The sequence below is a fragment of the Larus michahellis genome, chromosome 9 (genome assembly GCF_964199755.1).
Source record: "Larus michahellis chromosome 9, bLarMic1.1, whole genome shotgun sequence".
Taxonomy (NCBI): domain Eukaryota; kingdom Metazoa; phylum Chordata; class Aves; order Charadriiformes; family Laridae; genus Larus; species Larus michahellis.
Genome location: NC_133904.1, coordinates 46,138,685 through 46,164,462, shown reverse-complemented (window position 1 = coordinate 46,164,462; position 25,778 = coordinate 46,138,685). Strand labels below are relative to the sequence as shown.

Here is a 25,778-nt window from a genome sequence, read left to right as displayed (position 1 = left end):
TACCACAGGAAACAGGCTTGTGCTTTAGAGAACCACACCCCGGCAGTGCTAGCTTCCCTGATCCGAACAGAGTTTTAACACGTTCAACAGCGAATTGCTGTTAACTGTCAGAAGACCGAGCTGGGGACATGTCCCGGGCTGTAGCGGTGACATTTTAACCACTAGTTTCGTAGTACTTTAATACTTGGCTAAGAAGTTAGTTTGCTGTAAAACTGCGCTTTGTGAAGCGCAATTGGTGTGGAAACAACATACAAAGAGTTTTTCCCCCCCAAACCAAGCCACTTTTTTTTTCTTTTTGAGCCAGTTGCTGCGAACTAGAAAAACAAAGTAAGGTTTCTGCCGTTTCAGGTGGTGGGAGGCACTGCTCTCCACTCCCAGTTAGCAGATAAGAGGCCTGACAGTACTTCAGAGCAGATGCACACTTATCGAGGGTTTTGTTTCATTTCAAGAGCCTGCGTACCGGCACAGAAATACTAATTGGGTCTCCTAGCATGTAAAAATGCTGAAAAAACAAGCACCAAGGGAGCTACGTTTGGAAAGATACCCAGGGGCCACCTCACCGACGGCAAGGCAGTCTCGCTGATCCTCTGTGCTCTGCCTGCAGCTCTGAGTACAAGGAGTGAACCACAGACCGCTATAACCTCTACCTGACAACCCAGTGCCAGGCACTGCGCGTTCACCTCCATCCTCCTCATTCACCTGAGGCCTTACTTTTCGTAAAACCACTTTTACTGAGGCATTCACAGCCGAGCACTGCCCAACACAGATGTTACACAAGGGTTACACAACAAGAGTGCTCTACCAGAAGAAAGCCCGCACGATCCAGTCCCATCATAATTTAGACTCTTGTTTGCCTCGAGAATTACCCTGCCACAGCAGTTTTAAACCATTTATCTAGTTTACCATCAATACTTATTCTAAGAAAAGCCTCAAGATTCATTAGCACTAAGCTTTTACACTTTGTATTTCTAAGCCATCTAGTGAGGTTTTCCTCGGTTTGAGGGCTAGTATAACCACCATCACACTTACCATTTGGGTTGCAAACAGAATAAAATAGTCCTCAATGAGATAATCAACTTGGACCGCTGAGCATATACAAATATAGCTCCATCACAGGTAAGGTACACACTGCTGAGATGTAAGGAATAGGACTAAATACGGTGGGGGAAAAAAAAAAAAAAGAAAAAAAAGAGAAAAGACATTGCCCACCAGGGATCAGATCGCAAGGTCCACAAAGGCAGCACTCATCCCCAAGTACACTACACCCCTTTCCCAAAATTTATTGTCAGTAAACTTTTGTCTTAAACTTTCAACACTCAGGAGGGTGGGTTTTTTTTTTTTTTCTTCGAAGACTTACTGGATTTCATCATCAACAGATTTACCAAAGCTACCATCCTAATGCAGCAATTTATATTCAAATTCTACTTAAAGCAACTCACTTTATTTTTTCATCACAGCATTTATAATGCATTCACTGCTGCATCCTCTAAATTCTGCTTAGATCTTAAAGTAGCAGAAGTTTTATTTACCGTAGTAAGTGGCCTCTAAATAGCCTTCTTCTGTCTTTCCATCATCATTTAATATACTATTTTGCATACAAACAGCTAGCAATATTCTGTGAAAAGCTTCCAGAGGAGGCCGTCCTGCACGTTGCAAGAAAATTCAAGGATCACATTTCAACAGGCAAATTTACACTCACCAAGCTAAAAAATACTTAAGAAAAGAAGCCCATATTTTACTGATTCATTTCATAACAGCTACAGGAAAGAGCTAGAAACCTAGCAACTCTTCCTCTTCTCTATTTGACGAATTACCATTGTTCTACCAGTCTAAGCACCGTTAAAGATTGTCACTAGCAGAGCGTATTAAAGAGCTTCCTGCTGCCAAGGACAGTGTCGCGGTGAGGGTGCGACCGCCTGCACAGACAGAACCTCTTGCATGGAAGAGACGCTGTTGCAGCCCCCCGGAGCAGCTGCAGCCAAAGAAAGCTCCTTTTGATAGGCAAAAGCTTTCACAAGCTACAGGACAGGAGACAGACTTACTAAACAGCGGTACCAGGCGCCTATCTGCAACGTCTTTTCAGAAATTTTAACATTGCCCATATACCTTCAAGCCTGAGATTCCCTCTAAGTTACTAGCAGTAACGATTATCACTTATCTTCCAGGTCTCTGAGCGAGCCCTACTAATAATCTGCTATAACTACTTCCTAAGATGAAAATTTGTAGCTGCATATGACAGGACAAACAGGAAAGGCTGATACCATCACACTAATTAACGGATGTATTACTCGTACTAATGCCCCAGTGTGTTGAGCAGCGCAAGAGGTAGAACAGACAACTCTGTCTGCCTTAAGTTGAGACAGGAACAGAGCACTAGGAAATTCATGTCAGAATAATAGGTAGAGTCAGCACAACAGAGCACCAACCTCTACAAAACCCTGACCCTGAGCTAAAGCTTCTTTCCTCCCTGGATTTCCTGAATGCAAGGAAGCTGTTCTACCCTGCGGGTCTGGAGGTTTCAAGCTTCAGATATGTGTGCTTCCCAGGTTCAAGCCACCAAGTGGACTATTTCTGGAGAAAGTGGCATAGGGAAAAGTCCTACTTTATAGCTCATTCCAATGTTATGGAACAGAAATAAGTTCAGTGAAGAAGAAATTCCAGGCCACCCTTTATAGGCCCTCCAAACTATAGGGCACCAGTTCACCCAGTTACTGCAGGTAAAGACGCTAGACTAGCACTGTGCTTCAGTTCTACTAGCTCTGATCAGAGAAGCACACCAAATCCAGCTGGACTTGCATGAACTCTGAACTCAAGATCCCGTGTGGCACCCCAGTAATCTAAAAACCTTCCCAGTTTTGGCTTTCAGCAAGATTAGCAACAGTATAGGAAGTATAACGAGAATTATTGCCCTGTCCCTTCAAACATACAAGTGTTTTCTGGAGGACACATGCTCCCCAGGGCTGTACTTCGCTTCCCACCACGTCAGCCAGCCAACACGGGCCCCACTGCGAGGACAGGAGTCGCAGGCTGACCCCGCCGAGTGTACCAGGGCATCACGCTTTGCACGGCCTGGGAAGAGCATCTGAGGAAATGCCCCCCACCCTCAGCACCAGCAATACTCACAGACATCTGGCTCCTTCCCCAGTGCCAGCGCTCTGCCCGAACAGCCCGGGGTCCTCTGTGTCAGGGTGAGGCTGGAATCGGGTCATGTGAAAGCGCTTGCAATTTCTAAAGGGATTACACTTAGTTAAACCAAGCCCCCTTCCAACAGCCTTAAAGGGCCTTTTCATACCCCTAAGCTCATCAGGGAGCAGAACAGCCAGCAGGCACATCCCGGGCACCAGTCCTGGTGCCACATGGCAGCCCCCAGAGAGAGCATCGACCCTTCCGATGGCTCCCGGGAGCTTCCCAGCCCTCTCTACCGCCCTCCTACCCACTCAGCTGGGGACTTGGCACCCCTCATTCGACTGGAGCCACAGGAACAAGGCAACAAGGCCAAGGAAGGTGTCCCATTCCACCCTACTACAGCAACTTGAATGAAGTCTCCATACAATACAGTGGAGGAGGAAGCTTGCCCACCTTTGACACGCCTCGTACCAGCAAGCCAGAAGCATGACTTATGTGCTATAGAACGTGTTGTAACATCACCCTTCCAGGCACCCATTATGTCTGGGCTTTGCTTTGGTACCTAACTACAGCCTGCAGCAGAAACTCACCCTTCAAAGAATCCTTAATGATTTTAGGGCAGAGCCTGAAGACAAAGAGCTGATGCTACAGAAAAACTGAGCTTCTTTGCTCAGACATCTTCTGGTCATCTTATGCTAAGACTAAAAATGGACACAAGCAAAGGATCATTATCTGAAAACATTTTCCCAGATATATGACACCCCCTTGATTGTTGTAAGAGGAGGGGGAAAATAAGAAATAAATAATTGCACTTTCCCCTCCCATCCCCTGTTCTCTTTGCACATTTGACAGCACAGCATCTAAGCTCATTTTGCAGAAGTAGTTGTCAGTTATTCAGTTGGGGCTATTTTTAATGTCATTTCCGACAGAGCCAGACAGATACGGAGCTGACTGTACCTTTCAGCAATACACTAGTTACAAACACATCCCAACTGCCTGCACCTGCTGTATGTTAATATGTAACACAGGACAGTCACCTATAGACTGTGGATCAAATTTCTGAAGGTACCGAGATGCCTGAGGATCTTACTGCCTTCCTTATGCGCTAAATTACCTTATGTACCCAACCACCATTTAAAACTAGCTCAATATTACAAGCCTCAGACTGCTTTACATGAACAAGACACACATGGCTGTCATTAGAGCACAAGAAATGCCAACTGTAACTGACTCAGCGAGAAATGGCAGGTTTACGTGAAGCTTACAGTAAGATTTCACCCACTGTTAATGCTGAATTACACAGCTCCGTGCCTACTGAGGGACATTTCAGTTTGCACCTATAATAAAACTAAATTAGAAGTCACCTGCAGAGGGAGGACAGCTCCTCTGTAAGCAGCCAGCAACAAAAGGAACAAGGGACTGGATACTCCAATCTCAATTAATGGGCTCAACCACTGTTTTGAGTTCAGCTTTGACAGAGACATCAAGAACTGTAGACGGGAAGCACAGAAAGAAGCTCCACTTACTGGCTTCAGCAACATTTATTTTTTTCTGGCCTTATCCCCACCACCACCCCCTTGCAGAAGGATGGAGGAGATCATACATGTAACGTGCTATGAAACACACATCACTGGGCTCTAGACCAAAACCTGAGGAGCTGTCAGCATCCTCCAGATGCCCCTGGGAAGTGCGGATTGCTGCTGACTGACCTAGAGATCACAAATGTTAGATCCGAGTCCTCAAGGAGAGTCCATAACCATTGGATCTATATGCAGAGCCCTTCAGCCACATATGCAATATATTGCTCTACACTACGTATACCACATATATTAATAAATTCACTTAAAAAAAAAAAAACAACACACAAAAACCAAACCAACAAACTTCCACAATTTAAAATCAAGTGGCAGACAGGGCTCATCAATAACGTCTCATACTTCGGTCAGCATTTGAACTAAAAATGATAGAAGAGCAAGTCACTTGAATCGCAGCGTGATTATCATACACAAGCAAGCTGGCCAAATGATAAACTGAAGAAGAGCTGGGAGAAGGCACCACCAGCTGATGTCCCAGAAGGACAGGCACTTCTGTTGGCCCTGGTGCCCTCTGAAGCCATGGAGGTGTTGAGCTGCGTTCCGCAGGGGAGATGCCACTGCTGCAGCACAACCTCACTGCACAGTCCTGTGCTCATGTGAGCACCAGTAAACCCAGTCAGGGAAACAATTGGGCTGAATCTAACTGGATTTGTACTCCGGTGGTTTTATTCCTTTCCCTGTGAAGAAGCATGGCAGCAATCCAGCTTAGATTGGGGTAATGGCTTCAAACTGAAAGAGGGGAGATTTAGATGAGATATTAGGAAGACAATTTTTACCGTGAGGGTGGTGAGCCCCTGGCCCAGGTTGCCCAGAGAAGCTGTGGCTGCCCCATCCCTGGAGGGGTTCAAGGCCAGGTTGGACGGGGCTTGGTGCAACCTGGTCTGGTGGGAGGTGTCCCTGCCCAGGGCAGGGGGGTGGGACTGGGTGATCTTTAAGGTCCCTTCCAACCCAAACCATTCTATGATTTGGAAATCGCTGTGGAGCCACACCTTAACGAAGTCACATTAGAGTCACGTTCCCCCCCCACTCCACCTCCACCGGTTGCTCTCACTCCCCAGCAAGGCACGGTGGCCTCTGTGGGCGGCAAGCTGGTTTCACACAGCTTCAGGAGCCAAGCTGTTGAGGACAGCAAGAGGAAAGGGCTGCCACAGGAAGCGAGCCGGAGCCCCAGAAGGCAAGACTGAGAAAGTTCACACTTTGAAGGGTCCGCTTGCAGAAACTGAACCGAGAATGGGTGGAGGGGGGAGCGCCCGAGCTGCAGGAAGCCAAACGTGCCCCGAGACACACCAGTATGCATCTGACACTTCTCTCGCTGCAGCACGACACAGAGGGGGTGTTGCCAGCACAGAAAATGCTCGGCCCATAACTTCCAGCAAAACTCACCTTTCTAGCACTGATTTTTTAACACGGGGCAGGGGGAAGCCATTGAAAAGCCACGCTGCAGGTTATCCACTCTTCTAGCACTCGGTGACCAACATGGAAGTTTTCAGAAGTACCTCTGCCCCACGTGGAGCTTGGAAGTGCAGAGAACCCCAAACGAAGGGGTTCAAAATAAGCTGATTGTGTCCACTCCAACAGCATTTACTATACAAGTTTTCTGACAGGGTTTATAGCAGGCACTGCACCCAGCGGCTGAAAGAGCCAATCCCTATTCTTGAAAAGGGCAAGAAGAGATTGGCTAAAGTGGCTTTAAAAATCTGGTACAAAATATAATGCTAAAGCAGTCAGTTTCAAAAAAGGAAACCAAGTGATTTATCTTAATATAAACCCTGTCGCACCATAGCGTCAGAGTCCCAAATATGTATGTGTCGGGCTGTTAACAGAAGAGACTATTTTGAGACGAATTTGGACTGCTCATCTCCCAGAGATAAGAAAAATAAAATTCTTCCATGCAGCCAGTGGTAAACAGGAATGTTCCCATGAAAATATCGGTTTCCTTGAAGACACTTGCTGCCATTGAAAAGGTAATGCCTACAGAGCAGAGCAACACAGCAGTATTTTGCTGCTTTTCTGGTTCTCAAGACCAAGTGTGAGAAGCCACAATGACCTTCGTGTTGAAGTCCCCCTTTGTAACTGATCAATACCGAGTGTTCGGAGGGGCCCGAGTACAGCGTAACAAGCGGGGCCTGAGGGGATCCTCCTTACAGGACATCTCCAGCGGCCCAGAGATCACTTACTCATATCTAGTCAGGGAGTCTACTTCAGGCATCCTTACATAAACTAGGGCTTTTTTTTTTTTTTTTTTACCTTGAGTGGTGGAAAATCAGATTTATTACCCCCAAGGACAGTCTCTAAAAAAAAAAAAAAATGAGATCTCCTTCAAACCACATTACAGAGCTCACAAGAGGGCTTCAAAAACTTCCTTACACATATACTATTTCCTTTTTTTCCTTATGCAAAGGGGCTGATGTTTACAGTTGCCTTACTTTAGGGGCCTTCATTCACCCACCTTTCCCCAACTTTTCAGTTCTCCCATAATCAATGTTTCAAAGGTCCAGAGCTGCCTTCTCCAGTTAGTACCAGTGAGCACACACTAGTAATGGAAGAATTCCAAGCCACGCAAAGGCAGGGCTGTGCCAATGCTTCTTAATAGGTTGGAGAACTCGGCATTTTAGAACTCTGGAGGCATAATTTACCCAATTTAATTAGTGATCTGATTTGGGCAAGCAACTTTTTCAGGAATAAAAGTTCTACTTTATAAGAAGATTACTACAAAGTTATTCATTCAAAACAATTAAAAAAAAGAAAAAAAAAAAGAAGAGAGAGATGGGGAATTCCCCTACTCCCTACACCGCATGGCTTCTGAAATCATTAGTGACATGTTTCCAAGTTAAAGCTACTTGAATACAATTCCTTCCTTTTCAATGAAGCAGATAGCGAGTAGTCACATCCTACCAGTGGTGTTTCAACACCGTGGTTGTCAGCAGCTTGCCGCCCTGTCCAGAGGGCGGACAAGTTTCAGTTTGACAAAAGGAGTTGCGAGATGAGAGTACTAAGCCAGCAAAAGAAGCCATGGGTGGATCCCCAAATTTATAGTCAAGTCCAGATACTTGTATGCCACTTATTACACAACCTACTCACACCCTTGTGCAATGGATCATCAATTCCTCTATTTTTGCCATTTCCTTTCTCATAAATAGATTCCTCATGCACCTCCCTTTGCTTTCCTGTAGCTGTTCCAAGCCATTAACGTTGCCACTTGCCATTTCTTTAGAGCTCGTCTGAAGAGGCCCTTAGAATAACTATTTTTGTACCTGTTGTTTGAGCTACTCAGAGAGAACATCCTTTACTAGTCAAAAACCCAGAAGAAGTTAAAAAAAAAAATCATGAGGGAAAACCCTGACCCCTTTTCCATAAGATCTGGATGAGGAAGTAAAACTCAAAGCAAAATCTAGCCGTACGCAGTTGCCACCATTCAACTTCTACACTCCGGGTAGCTTTGCATTTTGTTTTGGGAATATTTTTGTTTTGTTTAACATCTATTTGTTTTGTCCCTGTTAGAAGGTGCTATTCTCTGGAGAAATTGTATATGCCTATTATGGCCTCCGCACCCTAGTAGTGGGGTTGGCAGTTGTACTTCACATGTCTGAGCTTAACCACATCCCCAGCTAAAGCTCTTGCACTCAAAGGCAGCCAGCAGGGCAGTGGGCGTGTTTGAGATGCCAGCAGCGGTACGGGTGACATTCCTCGCAGCTATTGCGTGCCCCTCCTAAGCAGTTCTAGTCACAGGTTACAAACAAGTATTTTGTGCCCCTGCCCCTTAAATCACACGCCGCACACAAGCGTTATGATCCGGGCTGCTCCTGCAGTAACTCAACCAGAAAAATGGTCCTAACGCTCCCCACCGCCACTGGAAGCATTTCTGAGAAGGCTCTGAGAGAGCAGCTTTTCCCCCACCCCTAAACTTGCCGTACTTTAGTTTCTTCCCTCCCAAGCTTCGTTCCAAAGGCAGGGGATTTCCCAATACGGTTTAACAGCTGCAAAGCCCCAGTTCAAGGGGTTAAGCAGACAAGCCTGGTAGCCAAGACATAGTTCCAGACAGCCAATAAGCTTTCCAAACCTAGCATCCAGTGGATGTCTGCCAAAATTACAAGCAGCTATTTTGCTGGAAGGGGCTCAAAACAAGGTCAAGACAGGATGCTAACAAGACAAGTGTGAGCTGCATAAAGGCACCACATGTACAGTAAGTACTTAAGGTTCATGAGCTAATAGACTAAACACTCATTCCCTACATAAAGGTTCTCTAAATTCACCTGCGATTAAGAATTGTCTTAGAGGTAACTTGGAATTGAGGGCAAATAAAAAAAAGCTATGCTCAGACACTCTGCTTATCATTCAAGAGGTTTGCCACAGGGAAAACAGCATGAAGATAACGGCTGTGACTGAGCTCTTTCTTCCCAAGGATTCTCGTGCGTGGATGAAGTCAGAAGCGTGCTTATCCATTTTATGTGCTTCTCCGTTCTCCAACCAAGAGCCACCTCGCATTTCGGCTCAGTGGTAAGGAGAGGGGCAGGCGAACACAGGGCTGCCTGTTTCACACATCCCAAGCACTGCCGGGGTGTGGCACGTCAAGTTCTTGGCCAGCTCACAGCCCTCACTGAATATCTGAACAATAGCCAGACTTCTAGGAGCTAGAACACAGCCTTACTGTGGGATCTGAACTGCCCAGACTATGAGCCATCCCTCCAAATTTAACTGCAGGCACAGTCAAGCGTGAGGTAAAGCTGTTTCATCATCCTGTGATTTTCAGTTTTATCATTTCCAGCGTGCGAGACAAATCCTGCAACTTCCCTTCGGTACAGGGTCTCATTTAGGCTGGCTGCCTTTTCATATCTATTTAGGTCATGGTTCCCCGAAATGCAGGATTTCCCTGAAACAGCTCAGTTCTACATTTCTTTTTAATATTCAGCTTCCCCACCCACATTTGCTTTCCTCGCCACCAACCTATTTTTAGGTTTTTAATAGCTCTGTTGGGACTGTACATAGTTTATAAGAGACCAGCTTGTGATTGCTGAAGTACCTTTTGTTATTTTAAGCTCCATCTAGTTCAAGCACTTGAGCTTTCCTAATATAGAGGAGAGCAGCTACACCACCAGGATACACAGAACCCGTGTCCAGCGGGCACAGAGCTGCTCCGGAGCCACAGGAGCGGTGCCAGCTCACGCAGGGTGAGGTCCCACCACCACCGTGAACCATCCCAAACGGCCCGCACCCTCCCATTGCCTTCTTTGGGTTCATACTGACACGCTCCATGACTACGCCACAAGCAGGACCAAAGAATGAATCAGGCTGAGAATAACTCATCTGTCATTTTTTCCAGCAGAACCATTTCGTTGGTCCCATTCATTACACTTACAGAAGGGCACCACTCCCGGCACAGATTACAGGGAGAGGGAAGGGTAAAATGGCTTTTTGGGTACAGTTGGACAAGATGGGACAAGCTATTGAACCACTTTTTATTCCTCACTCCCAGGCACTCCTGCTTTACCCTTTGCAGTACACAACCCCTTGGTGAGATTTATCCCTCATCAAGCCACATGCCATTAGCACAGTTTTTGGCTGAGCAAGGAGAACAGAACTGATGCACTACTGAGCTGGACTATCCAAGGCAGGGCAAGGCAGGAACACACAGATGGGAGCAAAACTTTAGAGCGGCAGCAAACTATCAAAGCTTTCAAACATGCAGCCAAGTTGATCTAGTCCATTAAAGGCTGCAATTAAATGCACACTCCCGAGTTCATGTTCATACACCTCTTGAAATACATTGTTTGAAATTGGGCTACTTGAAAAGAATGCCTGATAAACTTCAGTTGAACTTGAGACCTAGATGCATGCATCAAGACGTCACTAAATTCCCAGGGATCCCAGTGGTCAAGTAACATGCCTATTAACACGTGTTCCTTTTAAATACGGGTCCATCACATACCACCCTTAAAATGCAGAGTTAAGGGCAGATGATAGTTGTAATTCTGTATATCAGGCAGACACCATGAGATCAAGCGGTCAAAAGCCAGCCATAGTAGAAGGTGTCACTTACACCATTTCAGATGCAAAAATAAATAACATTCTGCATCATGTAGCCTTCCACAGAAGGCCTGACTAAACTGAAAAAAAAAAAACCAGATTTTTTTTTTTAAATATAACAAAACACTTAATTACCCCTTCCACTCCAGAGTATTTCTTCTTTAATTTTTCAGGGTGTTTTCACAAAGCCTATTTAAAATAAAAGTTATAGCTATCTGAATGTAATTCGTTTCTCGTGGATTAGAGTTAAAGACTGTAGCTGTCTCTACATTTTTACAGAGAGACAAAGTCACAATTTAAAGAACAGAATAAAGCCTTAGACTTCCAGTGAATGCTACAGAGTCAAGCTATTCCCAGCTCACTGCAGGGCTGCATGCTCTGAAACAGGCCATCAGCATTGCTAAGAAGCAACATCAGTCAAATACACCTGTAACATACTGCCTTGGGACTCTTGCAGATTAACATCATCTCCTGGTCTATGCTAGCTTCGCGTGGGAAAGGGTTTTTAGAATACGGCCTGGACATAACCAGAGACACCCTGCACAGATCCACTGTACCAGCAAACACAAGAGATAAGATAGTTGTACTCACAAGTAACTGGGCTTATGTTAAGTGTTCCTTAAATAAAGGGTTTGCTTTTGATAGTTTTTAATCGTTATACTTGACTTAGCTCTTACTTTCTCCATGCCTTTGCACTCCAGAAGATGAGACTAAGAACTTCCAGGCACCTACACAGTACTTCGCAAGTCCCAGTACTTTCCATGTTATCTTTGTCAAGAACTATTGTCCCACTGTAACAAAAACAAGACCCTGAACACCCCAATCTAACTTTGAAGTTAGCCTTGCTCTGAACACGGGGCTGGAGCAGATGACTTCTAGGGTTCTCTCTCAGCTTAACTTTTTCAGTAATTCTGTAAAACTGCAGAGGCTGTTGGGGAGCTACCCTGCATTAGCTTAATCATTTATAACGCTCATGGCAGAAACTGACTTCTTGTATCAAGCAGGGAGTAGCAATTCCCTTACATTTCCAGTTTCAGTATTTAGATCCTTTACACCTCCTGTACAAACAAAGATGTTATGGACATCTTTACGCAGCCAAACAGACAGATAACCCAAACTGTTAGTGGTCTTCCTGAAGCTGGATGTCAAAACTGAGAAACACAACTGAGTAACAGGAAGAGAAATACCCAGATGCTGAGTCCACCTCCCGTGTAAGTCAACATACATGCAAATGTAACTAAATGAAAGCAAACGGTAAAACTTACTAGACCAACCAGATGCAGGGAGCCTGCAAAGCAACCTTCTGCAAGGAGGATTTGTAAGTCAACTTGTGACCTTAGCTCTTATTCAGACCTGCTGTGTAGGGTTGCTTTTTGTTATGTTTTCAGTTTTCCATATGCTAAGGAATAACGGCATAGGATTTGCATGCATTAATTCAAGTTTGATCAAAGCCCGGGGGTCTTTCAAGTTCCTGCATGCAGATACCTCACCCCCAACTGCACATCTCCAAAACACTAGGAACAGCAAGAGCATCTAACTACTCTTACTCAGGCTTGTTGCGAAAACAGACAGATCCACATTAATGCATCTAATAACCCATCTTTCTCAAAGTGATTTCATTGATCTGCCTTCTCTTAATTTACAGAGTGTCCGAATGCCCTCAGACACGAATTATTTTCAAATCCTTCCAAACACTGCCAAATTAAAGCTGTCATTATAATATTGTAAAAGCATTTCACTGGAAAGTCCTCTATGCCAAACTTTTCTGAGACCAAAGCATTTGCACGTAGTCGTTTGCAGTATGAATGAAAGACGCTTTCAAAGCTTAGGCATGGGAGAAGTGGCTGGTCACCTCCTCTAAGCTACATTTGGTGCTTAGCCGCAGAAGAGACTTTGCACTGAGGTGAACCGAGTACAGAGCAAGCAACAAAGCCTGTATGTTAAATTTGTCAGAACTGAAGCAGCAAAGCAGGACAGCCTTGTGTCAGATTTGTACTTGATTATTTAGCATTTGTCAGAACAAACACTAAGAGAGCATCGTATTTCCTGTGTATGATGCTGAAGCAAGTATTGCTCAGGACATCTCATCTTCAGTTGACTGTTCTGATCTTTCAGCGATTTGGAAGTTACTTAGTCCTTCTATTTGCTCTATCTTTTGATAAAAAGATTCGAGACAGACGCTCCAATGATATGTTCTTACAGCTGACATGTATCTTTGTTCGAATAAGACCTCTACACTATTCTGTTGGGTGTGCAAAGGGGTATTCAAACTGAGCATAATACACGGCATTGCAGCTTGGAGTCAACCTTCAACTGGAGACGTTAGCAACAAACCACAGAGCAAGATAAAGCAAAAAAAACAAACCACCAAACAACTTTGGAGTTTTTGAGCTTTAACTCACTCCCACATGTATGGCTGTCACCACAACACCCTAGGCATACACTGTGCCCATCAGTGCAGAAGACATTAGTGTGTATAGGTTTTACATACACTAAAACACTCGCAGCATTAAAAGAAGTGTAAGAAAATTCTGAGTCTTATGAACTTTTCTACTAGAACTTACTGCGTCCCAGTTTGTCGTGGCTGAGTCAGAATACCATCAGTTTGAGGTGCAGTTTAATGTTTTAAGCCAAAAAGCGATCACGTCAGTAGGCAGTAAACATACTTGGATGTTTTTGGAATACCAAGTTCAGGTAACAGAGGCTCCTTGCTTGCTTTTTGGAGCAAAGGACTAACGTTATAGCAGCAAGGAAAGCGTGTCATCTCAGCATCCCAGGGAAGAATAAGTTACAGCCCAGCTCCCATAAGAAAGGCAGCACAACGGAGCTGGAGGCCTAAGACACGTTGCTTATTAAGTGTTTTCTTGGTTTAGTGATAAAGTGTTTTATGGTGCTGAATAAGAACGCCCTCAAAGCCCACCACCTTCCCAGCCACAGACTCAGAGCCTTCAGGTATTGCAAGTAATACTAGCCTTTTCTGAACCCACTATTCAAGCTATCAGTGACCTTACAGCTTTTAAGGCAGCTCACAAAACAAGCGGTCGTGTAGAAGTTCATTCATGCAGCAGCTTCTGGTTTTCTAGGAGATCGTGGCTATTGCCTAGAACATAATCATTTTACTGCTCTCTGCTTCCTGTATTTCACCAATCCAAACAAGTTCACGTGTTGAGTGCTCCTTGGTGAAAAATACAGATACTGCAAAAAAATCCAGTTGCTCACACAGCACGTTTTCAGAAAGGGAAGAAAGACTTCTCAGCTTGAGATAAGCTCAGATCCTGATTTTTCTCTGAGGATAACTGTAGCCACAGAGCGCTGAATACAGCCAGACACTAGACTGAATACATCTCAGCTGAAGTTCCCATTATTTACCCAATAAAACAAATGAAGTGAACAAGTCCACTTTTTAAAAAGTGATTTTAAGTTTCCTTCATACATAGATATACATAGGAGCAAATGAAGTAACCAGACGTTGGCAAAATAGTTATTGATACTTAAGCTTTCGCTCTTGTCTCACAGAGCACAGAGTTATCTTAACATCTAATAGTTACAAGCTGTAAAGTAGAAAAGCAACATCTTTCTTATGCATGCCGTGCAGTGTCTCCAGTGACAAATGCTGTCAAACAAAACTTAGTGGAACATAGGAATATACTGAGTAATATGACCTAGTATCATCCCTAAAGGACAATTTATTTTTTTTTTTTAAATAAAACCAAAACACATCCCAAACCAAACCACACACCCCAAACCAAACTGTGGCATGATTTTGCACATTGTTATTGCTCAGACACCATAAGCTACAATACAAGCAAGTTTCTTTCAACCCATCCAGCTTTTCAGGCAATTTTGCTTTCTTGACACATAGTTACTAGAAGGTGTTTTAGTGGTCAGATATTAACTAGATTAACCAAGTAATTGGGCACTACCGAAAGCCATTTAAAGGACAATGCAATCACCAGGCACAGTCAACATGGGTTCACAAAGGGAAAAGTCCTAACCAATTTAATATCCTTGTATGATAAAGTCACCCACCTAGTGGATGAAGGTAAGGCAGTGGATGTAGTTTTTCTGGATTTTATTAAGGCTTTTGATACTTTCCCTCACAGCATCCTTCTGGACCAGCTGTGGGATGATCATGGTGCACTGGGTGAAGAACTGGTTGTATAGCAGGGCTCAAAAGGCTGCAGTGAATGGGGTTACATCTGGTTGGTGACCCATCACCAGCAGAGCTCCTCAGGGCTCAATCCTAGGGCCAGTGCCGCTCAGTGTATTTATTGGTCGTTTGGATGCAAAAGTTAAATGCACTATTTACAAGTTTGCTGATGATACCAAACTGGGAGATGCCGTTGATGCTCTTGAGGGACGTGAGGCCTTGCAGAGGGATCTAGATAGTTTGGAGCATTGGGCAATCATCAACAGCATGAAATTTAATAAGCATAAATGCCAGATCCTGCACCTGGGATGGAGTAACACCGGGCACAAGTCTCAACTGGGAGAGGAGTGGCCAGAGAACAGCCCGGCAGGAAGGGATCTGGGGGTGCTGGTTGGCAGCAGGCTCGATAGGAACCAGCAGTGTGCCCTGGCACTAAGAGGGCAGATCGCATCCTGGGAGGCATCAAACACAGCACAACCAGCCGGTCAAGAGAGGGGATGATCGCATTGTATTCAGCACTGGCGTGGCCTCACCTGGAGCACTGTGTGCAGTGCTGAGCCCCACCATTTAAAGATGTGAAGGTGCTCAGACACATCCAGAGGAGGGCAACCAAGCTGGTGACAGGGCTGGATGGCACATCCTGTGAGGAGCTGCTGAGGACTCTGGGTTTGTCTCCTTTGGAGAGAAGGAGGCCGAGGGGCCACCTCATCGCTCTCTGCAGCTCCCAGAGGAGGGGATATGGAGAGGGAGGTGCTGAGCTCTTCTCCCTGGGATCCACACATGGGAAGGGCTCAGAGCTGTGTCAGGGGAGGATCAGATTTAACATGAGGAAACACTTTACCCAGAGGGTGGTCAAACCCTGGAACAGGCTTCCAGGTGATCAATGCATCATGGCTGTCAGTGGTGAAGAGGCTTTTGGACAGTGCCCTTAATAACATGCTTTACCTTTTGGTCAGCGCTGAAGCAGTCAGGCAGTTGGAGTATGTGATTGTTGTAGGTCCCTTCCAACTGCACTAATCTATTCTAAGTAGAGGTTGTGATGGACAGTCCTATCTATTTCTTTTAGAGCCCCAAAAAAGATAAACCACACTATTTGTATATTGCGCACATGTTGAACAGAAAGTAGTTTCACTACAGGACAAAAATCCTTCAAGTTAAAAATCTCTTACCCATCCTAAGACAGAAAAACACTTTATCTCCTTTAAAGGAAGCTACAGAAACCAAGTTTGCTAAGAACCTCTGACTTTCCAGTTTCCACCTTTAGAATTCTACTCTAACTACCCTGAAGTTGTATGTTCAATATAGAATATGAAAGCAAGAAGAAACTCACCAAGAAAATAAGTGAGCATATTTGAAACTACATCCATGCGTCCAATAACCAACATGTTGTCAGATGATAATTCTTGTTTTAAACAAGGGGAAGGGAAGGATGAGAGTGGAAGTTTTATTGTAGTTTAAGTTCAATTTAGAACATCTTTATACAATTGAAATAAATATTAAGCATATTTATTATTACCCTTTTAGGAAAAATTTTTGATTTGCTGACCCTTTCTTGACCAATGGTCAGCATTACTTTGCTAAACCTAAAAAAGAAGTACTGGAGCACCAGTGTTTAGCCAGTTTCCCTGCACAGATACACCACTGGTCAACTTCTGCAAGAACCACCCTCTTGCACACAAGGAGGAAGCATTTCTAAAGATGTCTATATGTAGACTTCTATGCCAGATGCCTCTTGCTAACTTGCACAGGAACAGGTCAAGCATTAATCAAAGTGTCTGCTTAATGGACCAGTAAGTATAGCCTTACTTTTAATACATATGTACAAATCCCTCCTCCTCTATTATTTCTAACTGGAACTCCAAGGTCGCCAGGGAGTTGTTATACTAATAGGACCAACAGGATTGTTTACATAGAAGAGGATGTAATGGACCACAAAGTATTGTATGGGGTTTGTATCACCACTTTTTTATTGGGCAACCTGATATTGCTTGAATCTGTCAGCAGTGGAGCTGCCTTACTTCCTTACGGAGTGCCTTCAGAACCATTTGCTGCCATTCTGCAAATCCTGTCGATTACGATCATTTTAGGATGGTATCAAGTTCTGTATTTTCATGGAGAGAAAAAAAAAAAACGAACGCAACCAGAACCCTCTTGTCCCTCCAGCAACCAGCTTGAAAAGACATTTAGTCTATTGAGGAAATAGATACTTTTTTTTAATTCGCTATTTCAGAATAGCGTACTCAGAGACTGAAAAAAATTACACCTTATTATTCTTAGAGACACTATGAACAAAAAGCCACACGTCCGGGGGGTGGGGGACATTGACAGCCCTGACACTTCACCCTAATAATTTATCTGTCAGCTCATTTTTTTGCACTGTAACCAAGCACAGAATTAATACCAGACAGCAAAGTTCAGTACAGTTTAAAGGCTATGGCAAGGAAAGATTTAGCCTAGAATTCCATGCTTTATTAGCCTGCGTTACATAAAACCAAATATATTTATTAAATGGTGTGACTAAGTGATTGATCAAACTGTGATGGCAGATTTTTCCTGTACTTAGTCATTTCCCCACCATAACTAGGTCTCCCAATGTAGAGAGAAAAAAGATTGTGAGTCATAAGGGCTTACCAAGGAGAAGAGGACAAATCAGTGATATACAGACAGACAAGAATGGCTCATGGCTGCAGGAAGTCATGTTTTTCTTTAAAAAGAAAATACCTGGAGAACATAGGAAGGCATACAATGGCAGAACAGCAGTTCTCTAATATGCTGCACGCAAGATTCTCTGACACTGACTTAACGTACCCACCCGCAAAAAAAGAAACCAAGGTTTTACAGTATTCACACTCCAGTACAGTGAAGTCTGCTCTCCTGAGTAGCCTCCCTCTACAAAACAAACAAGTTGGACAATAGTGCTAGAAACCAGCAAGAACGTAGATCAGTCTGGACCATGCGTACCATGACACTCTTATTCACTACTTCAGTCATCCTCTTTCTGATCTCTTCCGAGATCTTGTTTTTCTTTACACAGAATCACTGCTGGCAGAGAGAGAGGAGTCTGTCTCTTCCCCCTCCTAGTCTGTCATCCCACTCTTGCCTAATTGCATGTTTGTCTACAGAGCAGATCAGATCCGGAGCTTTTTCATTCATTCCTCCTTTAGGGGCACCCCTCTGCCTTTGTCTGTAGCTATTCCTCAACCACAACGGTCAAAGGGAGAGAAATCTAACACGGCCAGACACTCCTATTTCTTAGCCTGGGAACGGGATGAGAACTGGACATTATTCCTTCATCCAAAGTTTGTATTTTTGAAAGAGTTCCTCAGAACAACCACAGCTTCAGAGATGTTAGAACAACTAGTAAAAAAAGCATTTTGCAGGAGTCATACCATTAAAGACCTCTTCAAAGGGTGTTTTCTCCCCATTTAATACAAGTTCAACAAGCTGCTATACAAAAGGCCAGGAATTTCTACCTTCCCCAGTACTCCCCTGGAGGATCACACGCTCAGAGAAACGAGGATACCCTTTCATAGCCGCACAGGAAGGAAGCGGCACCAAATCACCTACCCACGTATCCACAGTTGCTGCCGCCATAACTGTCTCCTGCCAATATAAGGCCCAAACCTCTGCAATTTCAGGTTTTAAATCTTCAAACAGCTGCAGCTGATCCTGTGGTTTTATAACCACCAAGCCTGCTAGTCACTCTCTCTTCCTACATCCCTGCCAAGTTTTTGCTCCACAATCTCTTAAACATTACAGTAAGAGTCAGCGTTAGCTACTGGAGTCAGACGGGTGGGTTTTATGCCCACAACTTCCAAAACACTTGAACGCTCCACCTAGAAACAGCCACAGAAGTGTTATAAAGAGATTTGCCCAAAAGAGTAGCCTTCCATGAATCGAGAGACTTCAGCCTGCTTTGGAAGCTTCAGATGGGGTAAAAACAAACTCCTTTGATGCAGTATTATTGGCTGCACTATGCAAATTCCTGCTGTTCCCAAACACCCCTAGGGAAAAGCAAGCAATTAACTGGCTGCTTGCTAGTGCTCTTAATTTACATCAGTTAATTGCCCTGGATTATTCCTGGGCAGGGAGGGATTTCCTCTTTTCCAATGCTGTTTTTACACCAGCAGAGAGACTCCTTTGCAGGCTGATCGTGATTTCTAATATAATCATGTAGCAGCCAGACAATCAAGACACTGCTGGGGGGGGGGGGGGGAAGGGCACGGCAACCCGAGGACTTAGTGTTGGGATCTTGGAACTTTTTTTCAAGCAGACCCCATTGTAGTCCTCAGAACAGCGATTAAGCAGAGATAACAGCTTTATTGTGCAAATTGAGGGAGGCCCTCTCACTGCACAGAAGGGGGGGGGGGGGAAAGTTAAAAAAAAAAAAAAGAAAAAAAGAAGTCAGCCAAATAAGGTTGTTTGAGCTGCACCAAGTCAGGAAAGAGTCCAGGAGATGACGTAGCTAGAGGAAGCTTTTAGTCAGCTTCCTTTAAACCCTGGAGCAGGGCCAGAGCTACCTCTTCCAGAGGGGTTTCGCTGCGGAAAGTGTCAGTGGAACAACAAGGACAGGCAGAGCCCAGCAACTGGGGAAGGGTCCTGCTCCCCCTGCGCCCCCGCTTCACCAGGAGGTGCCTGAATCATTCTGTTTCAGTTCCTCGCTGCGGAAAGTGTCAGTGGAACAGCAAGGACAGGCAGAGCCCAGCAATTGGGGAAGGGTCCTGCTCCCCCTGCGCCCCCGCTTCACCAGGAGGTGCCTGAATCATTCTGTTTCAGTTCATCAGCCGCCCTTCATGTAGCTACCTAGGGACTTCAGTGAGCTCCGCGCAGGAGGATTTCACTTCAGACCAGACATTAGACATAAAACAACTGAAATAAGTTTCCTCTAGAGGCAGTGATGCCATTTCCTGTCAAAAAAAGGAGTCCATATTAAGACATCTTATGAACTATCCTCACAAGAAATGCAAGAATTGTAATTAACCTTCAGTGGTGATTAATCAGACAAGGCAGAGTCACCCCAAGGAAAGTGCTGCAACCCCTCGCAGGTCCAAAAAAAGGTACTGCCAGTAAATGCTCAGGGTACAGGATATTTGCAAGAAGCAAGTGATGACCAGCCCCTGACATTGGGCTCTCTTTTCCCCATAGGATTCTTATGGGAGAAGCAGCAGATCTAAATCTTTCCTTGGGCTCCTTTTATTGTGTGCACCTCACCAACCTGCTTCTTGCTCATCTGCCTCAAGCAACAAATCAAGAGGTCAAAAACAAAAGAAAGGACTCAACACGTTTAATCTCCCAGAATTTTTGGTGTGATAAACACTCTCAGGCCTGACACTGTCACATTAAAGTTTCAAGAACAGGACCACAACCACCAATTCAGATCAGGCGCTCAGAATAGTTCTCGCTCACTACAGTCTGGAGCCACTATAACTGATGTTTTCTGCACAACACTGCCGGTTAGGTGCCAGGCTGGCCATAAGAAGGGGAAGCAAGATTTTAGCAGTATATAAAAACAAAGTGAACATTAGTTTACCAGTAGTATTCTTTAAGCTCCGTTTAACTTTAACATAGAAGACCCAGAAGTACCAAACAGAAGCTTTTGCTCACTATCAGGCTTAACTGCTTCGTCTGCACAAGAAGTAAAGCCTTGTTATTCTTGAAGAATCTAGGAACCAAGCTGATGAATACAATACAAGCTAGGGTGTGTAAAGGCTCTTCCTGGTTTGTAAAATCCCATGGTGGGTACAAAACTACCAATAATTCATTGTATACCAGTCTAGGAGTTTACCTGAGTCCACTGTACACTTGGTATGTTTTAGCTATTGCTGCTTCTGAAGTACCAAGTCATCTGAAATTCACCAACAGGCTCCTGTATAAAGCAAGGTCTTTGGGAGCTCTCAAACACACCTTTTTACAGCAACTCCATGTATCCAATAGTGTCGGAAGAAAGATGTAATAGATTGAGTTTGCCTACCAAGCTAGCACCCATGTCACACCAAAGCCTGCCTAACTTCGATCAGTGCTGCTAAGCTTCCCAACTTATACTGGGCGAGGGAGAGGAAGAGATATAACACCAAAAGGTTGATCCTGGGATAAGACAGAGGGCATCTGGAATGTTTCTAGTGTTGAGAAGCATTGTAGAGTTAAGCAACCTGGTCTAGCGTGAGGCGTCCCTGCCCATGACAGGGGTGTTGGAACTAGATGCTCTTTAAGGTCCCTTCCAACCTAAATCATTCTATGATTCTTTCATAGCACAACAGGATGCAAAACCCAGGGCAATAAGAGAAAAGTGCCCATCCATTACAAATCAAGGTTCCCATCACTGTCCACCTTTCCCCATCAGCTTTTAAGACCTCTAGCAAATTCCACAAGGGAAAAAAAAAAAAAAAAAAAAAAGATCACCCAAACAAATGTAGCACTCTGCACATAGCTGCCATCTTGTTGCAGCATTCGGTACCAAGTACCTACACATCAGGAAACCAATATCCACAGGATGGATTCTCCTGATACCTCCTACCCCAGTCTCTCAGTTACCTTTCTTCTAACCAGACCTACACAGTTCCAAATAACAAAGGGAGCTACCCTTCAAGGACCTTTGGAGTCCAACTGGGAATTAGGACGGGGAATTTATGCTACAGACAGGGTCCCTGAAGACCTTAATGGCTATTGCTACACCAAGTTTTAGAAAGCATTAAGGGAAAAGGCAACAACAGAAAAGACTTTTTTAAAAAACTAATCTTAAATAGCATCATTGAGCTGAGACCTATGAATCTTACTGTCCTTTTGTGCTGCAGACTTCATGCTTGTCCAAGTTGATTTTCTCTGCAATAACACTTTGCCCTAGAAACCTGGAGGCTTATGATCTGAACATCGAGAGAAACAGTTCTGCTAATACAATAAGAAGAGTTCAAACTTTATTACACCTTAGTTCGAAGCTAATCACGAGATTAGCTCTGATTAAACCCATTTCTCTTCAACAAGTAAAGATCACGTTACCTAAAACAGAACTGTTCAGGTCCTAGTGACAGGACAGTTGAATGCACATAACAGATGCCCACATTTTAAGTTCAGCGGCCTATCCATTCAGACGGCCACAAAGTAAGTACATTCATAGGCAAAATAGTTAATGAATCCCGATACAGAAACGTTGCCTTTTCTAATAGCTAAAAATACAGTAATGTATCAGCCCGTTAAACGGGCATGACTGGTACAAAAAAAGGTCGCTTTCCCCTCCCACTCCTCCAACTAAGAAGGTTTTTGTAATACAAGTTCAAGTGATTAACTATGGTGCTCGGACTAGCCATCAACGTGACAGTTCATTCACTTCTATCAGGATTTGGAAGCCAGCACAACTTCCAGCTCTGCCCAGTCTGAGATGAGTCAGTGCGAGACCAGAGCCCCAGTCACTCAGCGTGAGATCAGAGCCTACTCTTGGCCAACACACAAACTTCTACAACTGGGGGAGAAACTTTTCAGAGCTTGATGGTGGCTTGCAAGAGGCGTCCTAGCACTCAACTGCTTCCACCCCTCTGCAATACAAAGCATGGGGGGAATTACACATCCTCTTTGATGTGTGCTTTAACCATTTATGCCTTGCAAACTTTTCAGAACAAAAAAAAACACAACAAGCCAATAAATCAGAGTTGGTTGTTTAACTATAAGATCCTCTAGATAAAACTGTGAGTCTTTCTTGCTGATAGCATGGCAGGATCAGCAGGTCGATCCATGATGGACTTTCAACACAGCCTACAAGGCCTCCAGCAACCAAAACCCCTGCACAGACATCACACTTCACATCTGCCAGTCATGTGCCACTAGTTCAAAGGTTACCAGAGTTAATCTTGGATTCCTATTAATAGTGCACCAAAGCATAGTGCCACTCGTAGCAAGTCTCACGGAGTGAAATGGCAATTCCTTGCAAGATGCGTTAACATTTAGCCTAGCTTAAGGAGGAGTAGGGACTCAGAACTCAACAGGTTTTGCTGCTCAAGCCGTGCAGCAGCATGTTCTGTAAGGCTGGTGAGATGAATGATAAGAGCTACCAAACACTTTAGACACAAATGTTTTTCCTGCCCAGCCAGAGCTGTTCCCTGGAACATTTCCTCCATCTGTCTTCTTCACAATGGATTTATTTTTGTGATGAAGCCCACATATAGCTACATCTAACTGCTGAATTTTCACCCACATTTGACCTTGATTGAGGAAAGCCACTTGCATTTTACTGTTTTGTTAATTAAGTAGCTATTAACAAATCTTAAGCTAGCGCAGCAGTAGTCATGTTTCTTTCACATGAAGAACTGATTACACAGTTATGCCAGCATATCCTGTTCCTGCAAACCACAGCTCAAGAAATAAATGTTTAAAATATTGTTTCAGTTGGGTCTGCAACTAGGGCAGATGGGGCAGGAAACTGAGGGCTGGTGGCTGATACAGCAGGCGGCCTTGCAGCTCCCTGCCTCAACAGGCACCCACGCTCCAACCCGCCTTCTGCGGAATCTGCGGTGTGTAATACACAGTGTCACAGCAAAGCGCTTGCATTTCTTTATCTGTTCCAGTTTTTAAGAAGCTCCGAAAAAGCAGAACTGCTCTGTCAGAACCAGAAAGCAGCAGGCGGGGAACAGCAGCCCAGCCCAGGGTGTGCCTGCACATGGAGGGGGCTGAACCCAGCACCTCGCAGCGAGGTTGGGATCCAGCCTGTTAGTGGGAACCCAGCATCATGAGCTTCTCCGCAACATGTTCAGGATTTCTTGGGTGATTCACACCAAGATAAGTCGCTCCTCGCAACTGTAAATTCTCTGGCTAAAACATCTCAACTGCCTTTTACACAGAAGTCCCCTAACATGAGCTACTTCTGTTAATCTTACTGAACTTGTTTGCCTGTATTGGTGTTTTTTTTAGGAATAAACTCTTGACTAATCATTGTTGACGTCTGAAGAAAGGCCTTTCTAAAGATTCAGAAAATACTGTCTTAACCTTCAAGTCGCTTACATTTGATATCCTTTAAGATGTTGACGTTTAAAAAAATAATAATAATAATCCAGCTATTGTCTCAGAGAGCTGGCACTTAAGACAGCAGGAAAAGCAGAAGTCAGTCAAACAGGCATTTGATATCTATTTTGAAGCAATAAAATTAAACTCTCTGTTAAAAAAAAAATAAATCAGGGTGGATTCCATTTCAACTTCCACTTGCATAGGGGTGGGGTTTTGTTTAGGATTTTTTTCTCTCCTTTATGTAAACCAGAGACTCTTAGCTTAAACATTAGATGTTCTTAGGCCGTTTCAGATCACTCCCAGCGAGGAAACGTCCAGAGCTTTCCAGCCTGCTCCTTCCTGTTTTATCAATGAAGGGCTAGGACAATTCTCTTACTCCGACCAGGAGAAATTAAATGGAAAAACCCCAACGCTCCTCATTAGTCACCGAACTCCTGCTGCGGGAGGGAGAGTCAAGTACGGACTTGACCAGACTTTCTGAAGTACCAAGATCTCTCCAGCCAAGAAATACTTCGAGTCAAGCTGGGACAAGGCTCCCTAGCAACTCAACCTGACTAATTACGAGTTGTGAAAACCCCGGCTTCTCCTCCTCGCAGGGCACACGAGAGGCGGCCATAGAATCACAATTAATTCCCCCATCGGGCTCTAGAAGGGCTTCACCGGGCACGCCTTCCCCGGGCCGCACACGCCTGGGGCGGGGAGGGCGGCGGGCACCGCTCCACCGGACATCTTAGCGGCGGGGCGGCCTCGGCAGGGCGCTGCCCCGAGCGGGGCCCGGGCCCGGCCCCTCAAGGCGGGGGTGCCGCGGCGGGGCAGGGAGCGCAAGATGGAGGGGACGGGCGGCTCCGCTCCCCTCCCGCCCGACCCGCGCCGCGTTCCCCACCGCCTCACAGTTCCTTCCCCCTCTCCCTCCGGGGCGGCCACCGGCTCTTCCAGCGCCTCCCGGGCCCCGCCGCGGCCGCTCCCGGGCGGGGCGCAGGCGGGAAGAGCCCCGCCGTGAGGCCCTGCCGCCGCCACGCCCGCCCTGCCGCTGCCGAGAGCCGCCCCCGCGGCGGGGCTTCCCCCCCAGCCCCCCGGCTCTCGCTGGCACCCACCGTTTTCGGCATCTTCCCGGCGGACTGGGGCACGGCAGGTCGCTCCTCCTGCGCCGCTGGGGCTCTCGGCGGGCTCCGCGCTGGCTTCTAACGGGACTCCGCGCCGCTCCTCTCCGCCCGCCCCGCCGCAAGCCCCGCCCGGGCCCGCCCCGCTGCCGGCCGCCTCCCTTCGGGGCTGGAGCTCCGGCGCCCCCGCCCCGACTGCTTCAGCAGGGCGCGGCCCGGCCCGGCCTTCGAGCACCGCGTGGCCCGGCCGGGCCTCGCCGCCGCGGCTCCGGGAGGCCGGAGGGTCTGTGTGTCCCCCCACCGCCGCAGGAGCCGTCCCTGTTCCCTGCGAGGGGCCCGGGGGGGGGGGAGCGGCCGGGGGGGGCAGCGGCAAAGTCCCACCTGGGCAGGAGCCGGGGGGTTTCCAGCGGCCCCAAAACTGGGGGCCAAAAATGCGCCCAGAAAGCCCAGAGTGCTGAGGTCTGTTCGCGTATCAGGTGTCACGGGGACTGCCGGTCCTTGCTAAAAGCATTATTTAAAAAAAAATATGCTATTTTATGGGCGGTTACGCTGTTCAGAGTAAGAGCACAGCACTGGCAAGCCGATCATAAATCATAGGATGGTTTGGGTTGGAAGGGACCTTAAAGATCATCTAGTTCCATCCCCATGCCCTGGGCAGGGACACCTCCCACCAGACCAGGCTGCTCCAAGCCCCGTCCAGCCTGGCCTTGAACACTTGAGGGATGGGGGTAAAGAGAGCATCTGTCGTTCATTCAGTGCCCAGCCCAAACCACGACAGGCACCCGCAGCTTCTCT

At 45.7% G+C, this 25,778-nt stretch overlaps 1 protein-coding gene across 1 annotated transcript in view; it reads right to left on the bottom strand.

The window, feature by feature from the left end:
* Positions 1-25,128, bottom strand: part of MSN (moesin) — a 48,139-nt gene extending 23,011 nt beyond the window's left edge. The window contains exon 1 of the mRNA XM_074600264.1: positions 24,978-25,128. Coding sequence (XP_074456365.1) covers positions 24,978-24,989 — 12 coding nt within the window. The 5' untranslated portion in view covers positions 24,990-25,128. The remainder of the gene's footprint in view (positions 1-24,977) is intronic.
* Between the last annotated feature and the right edge of the window lie 650 nt (positions 25,129-25,778).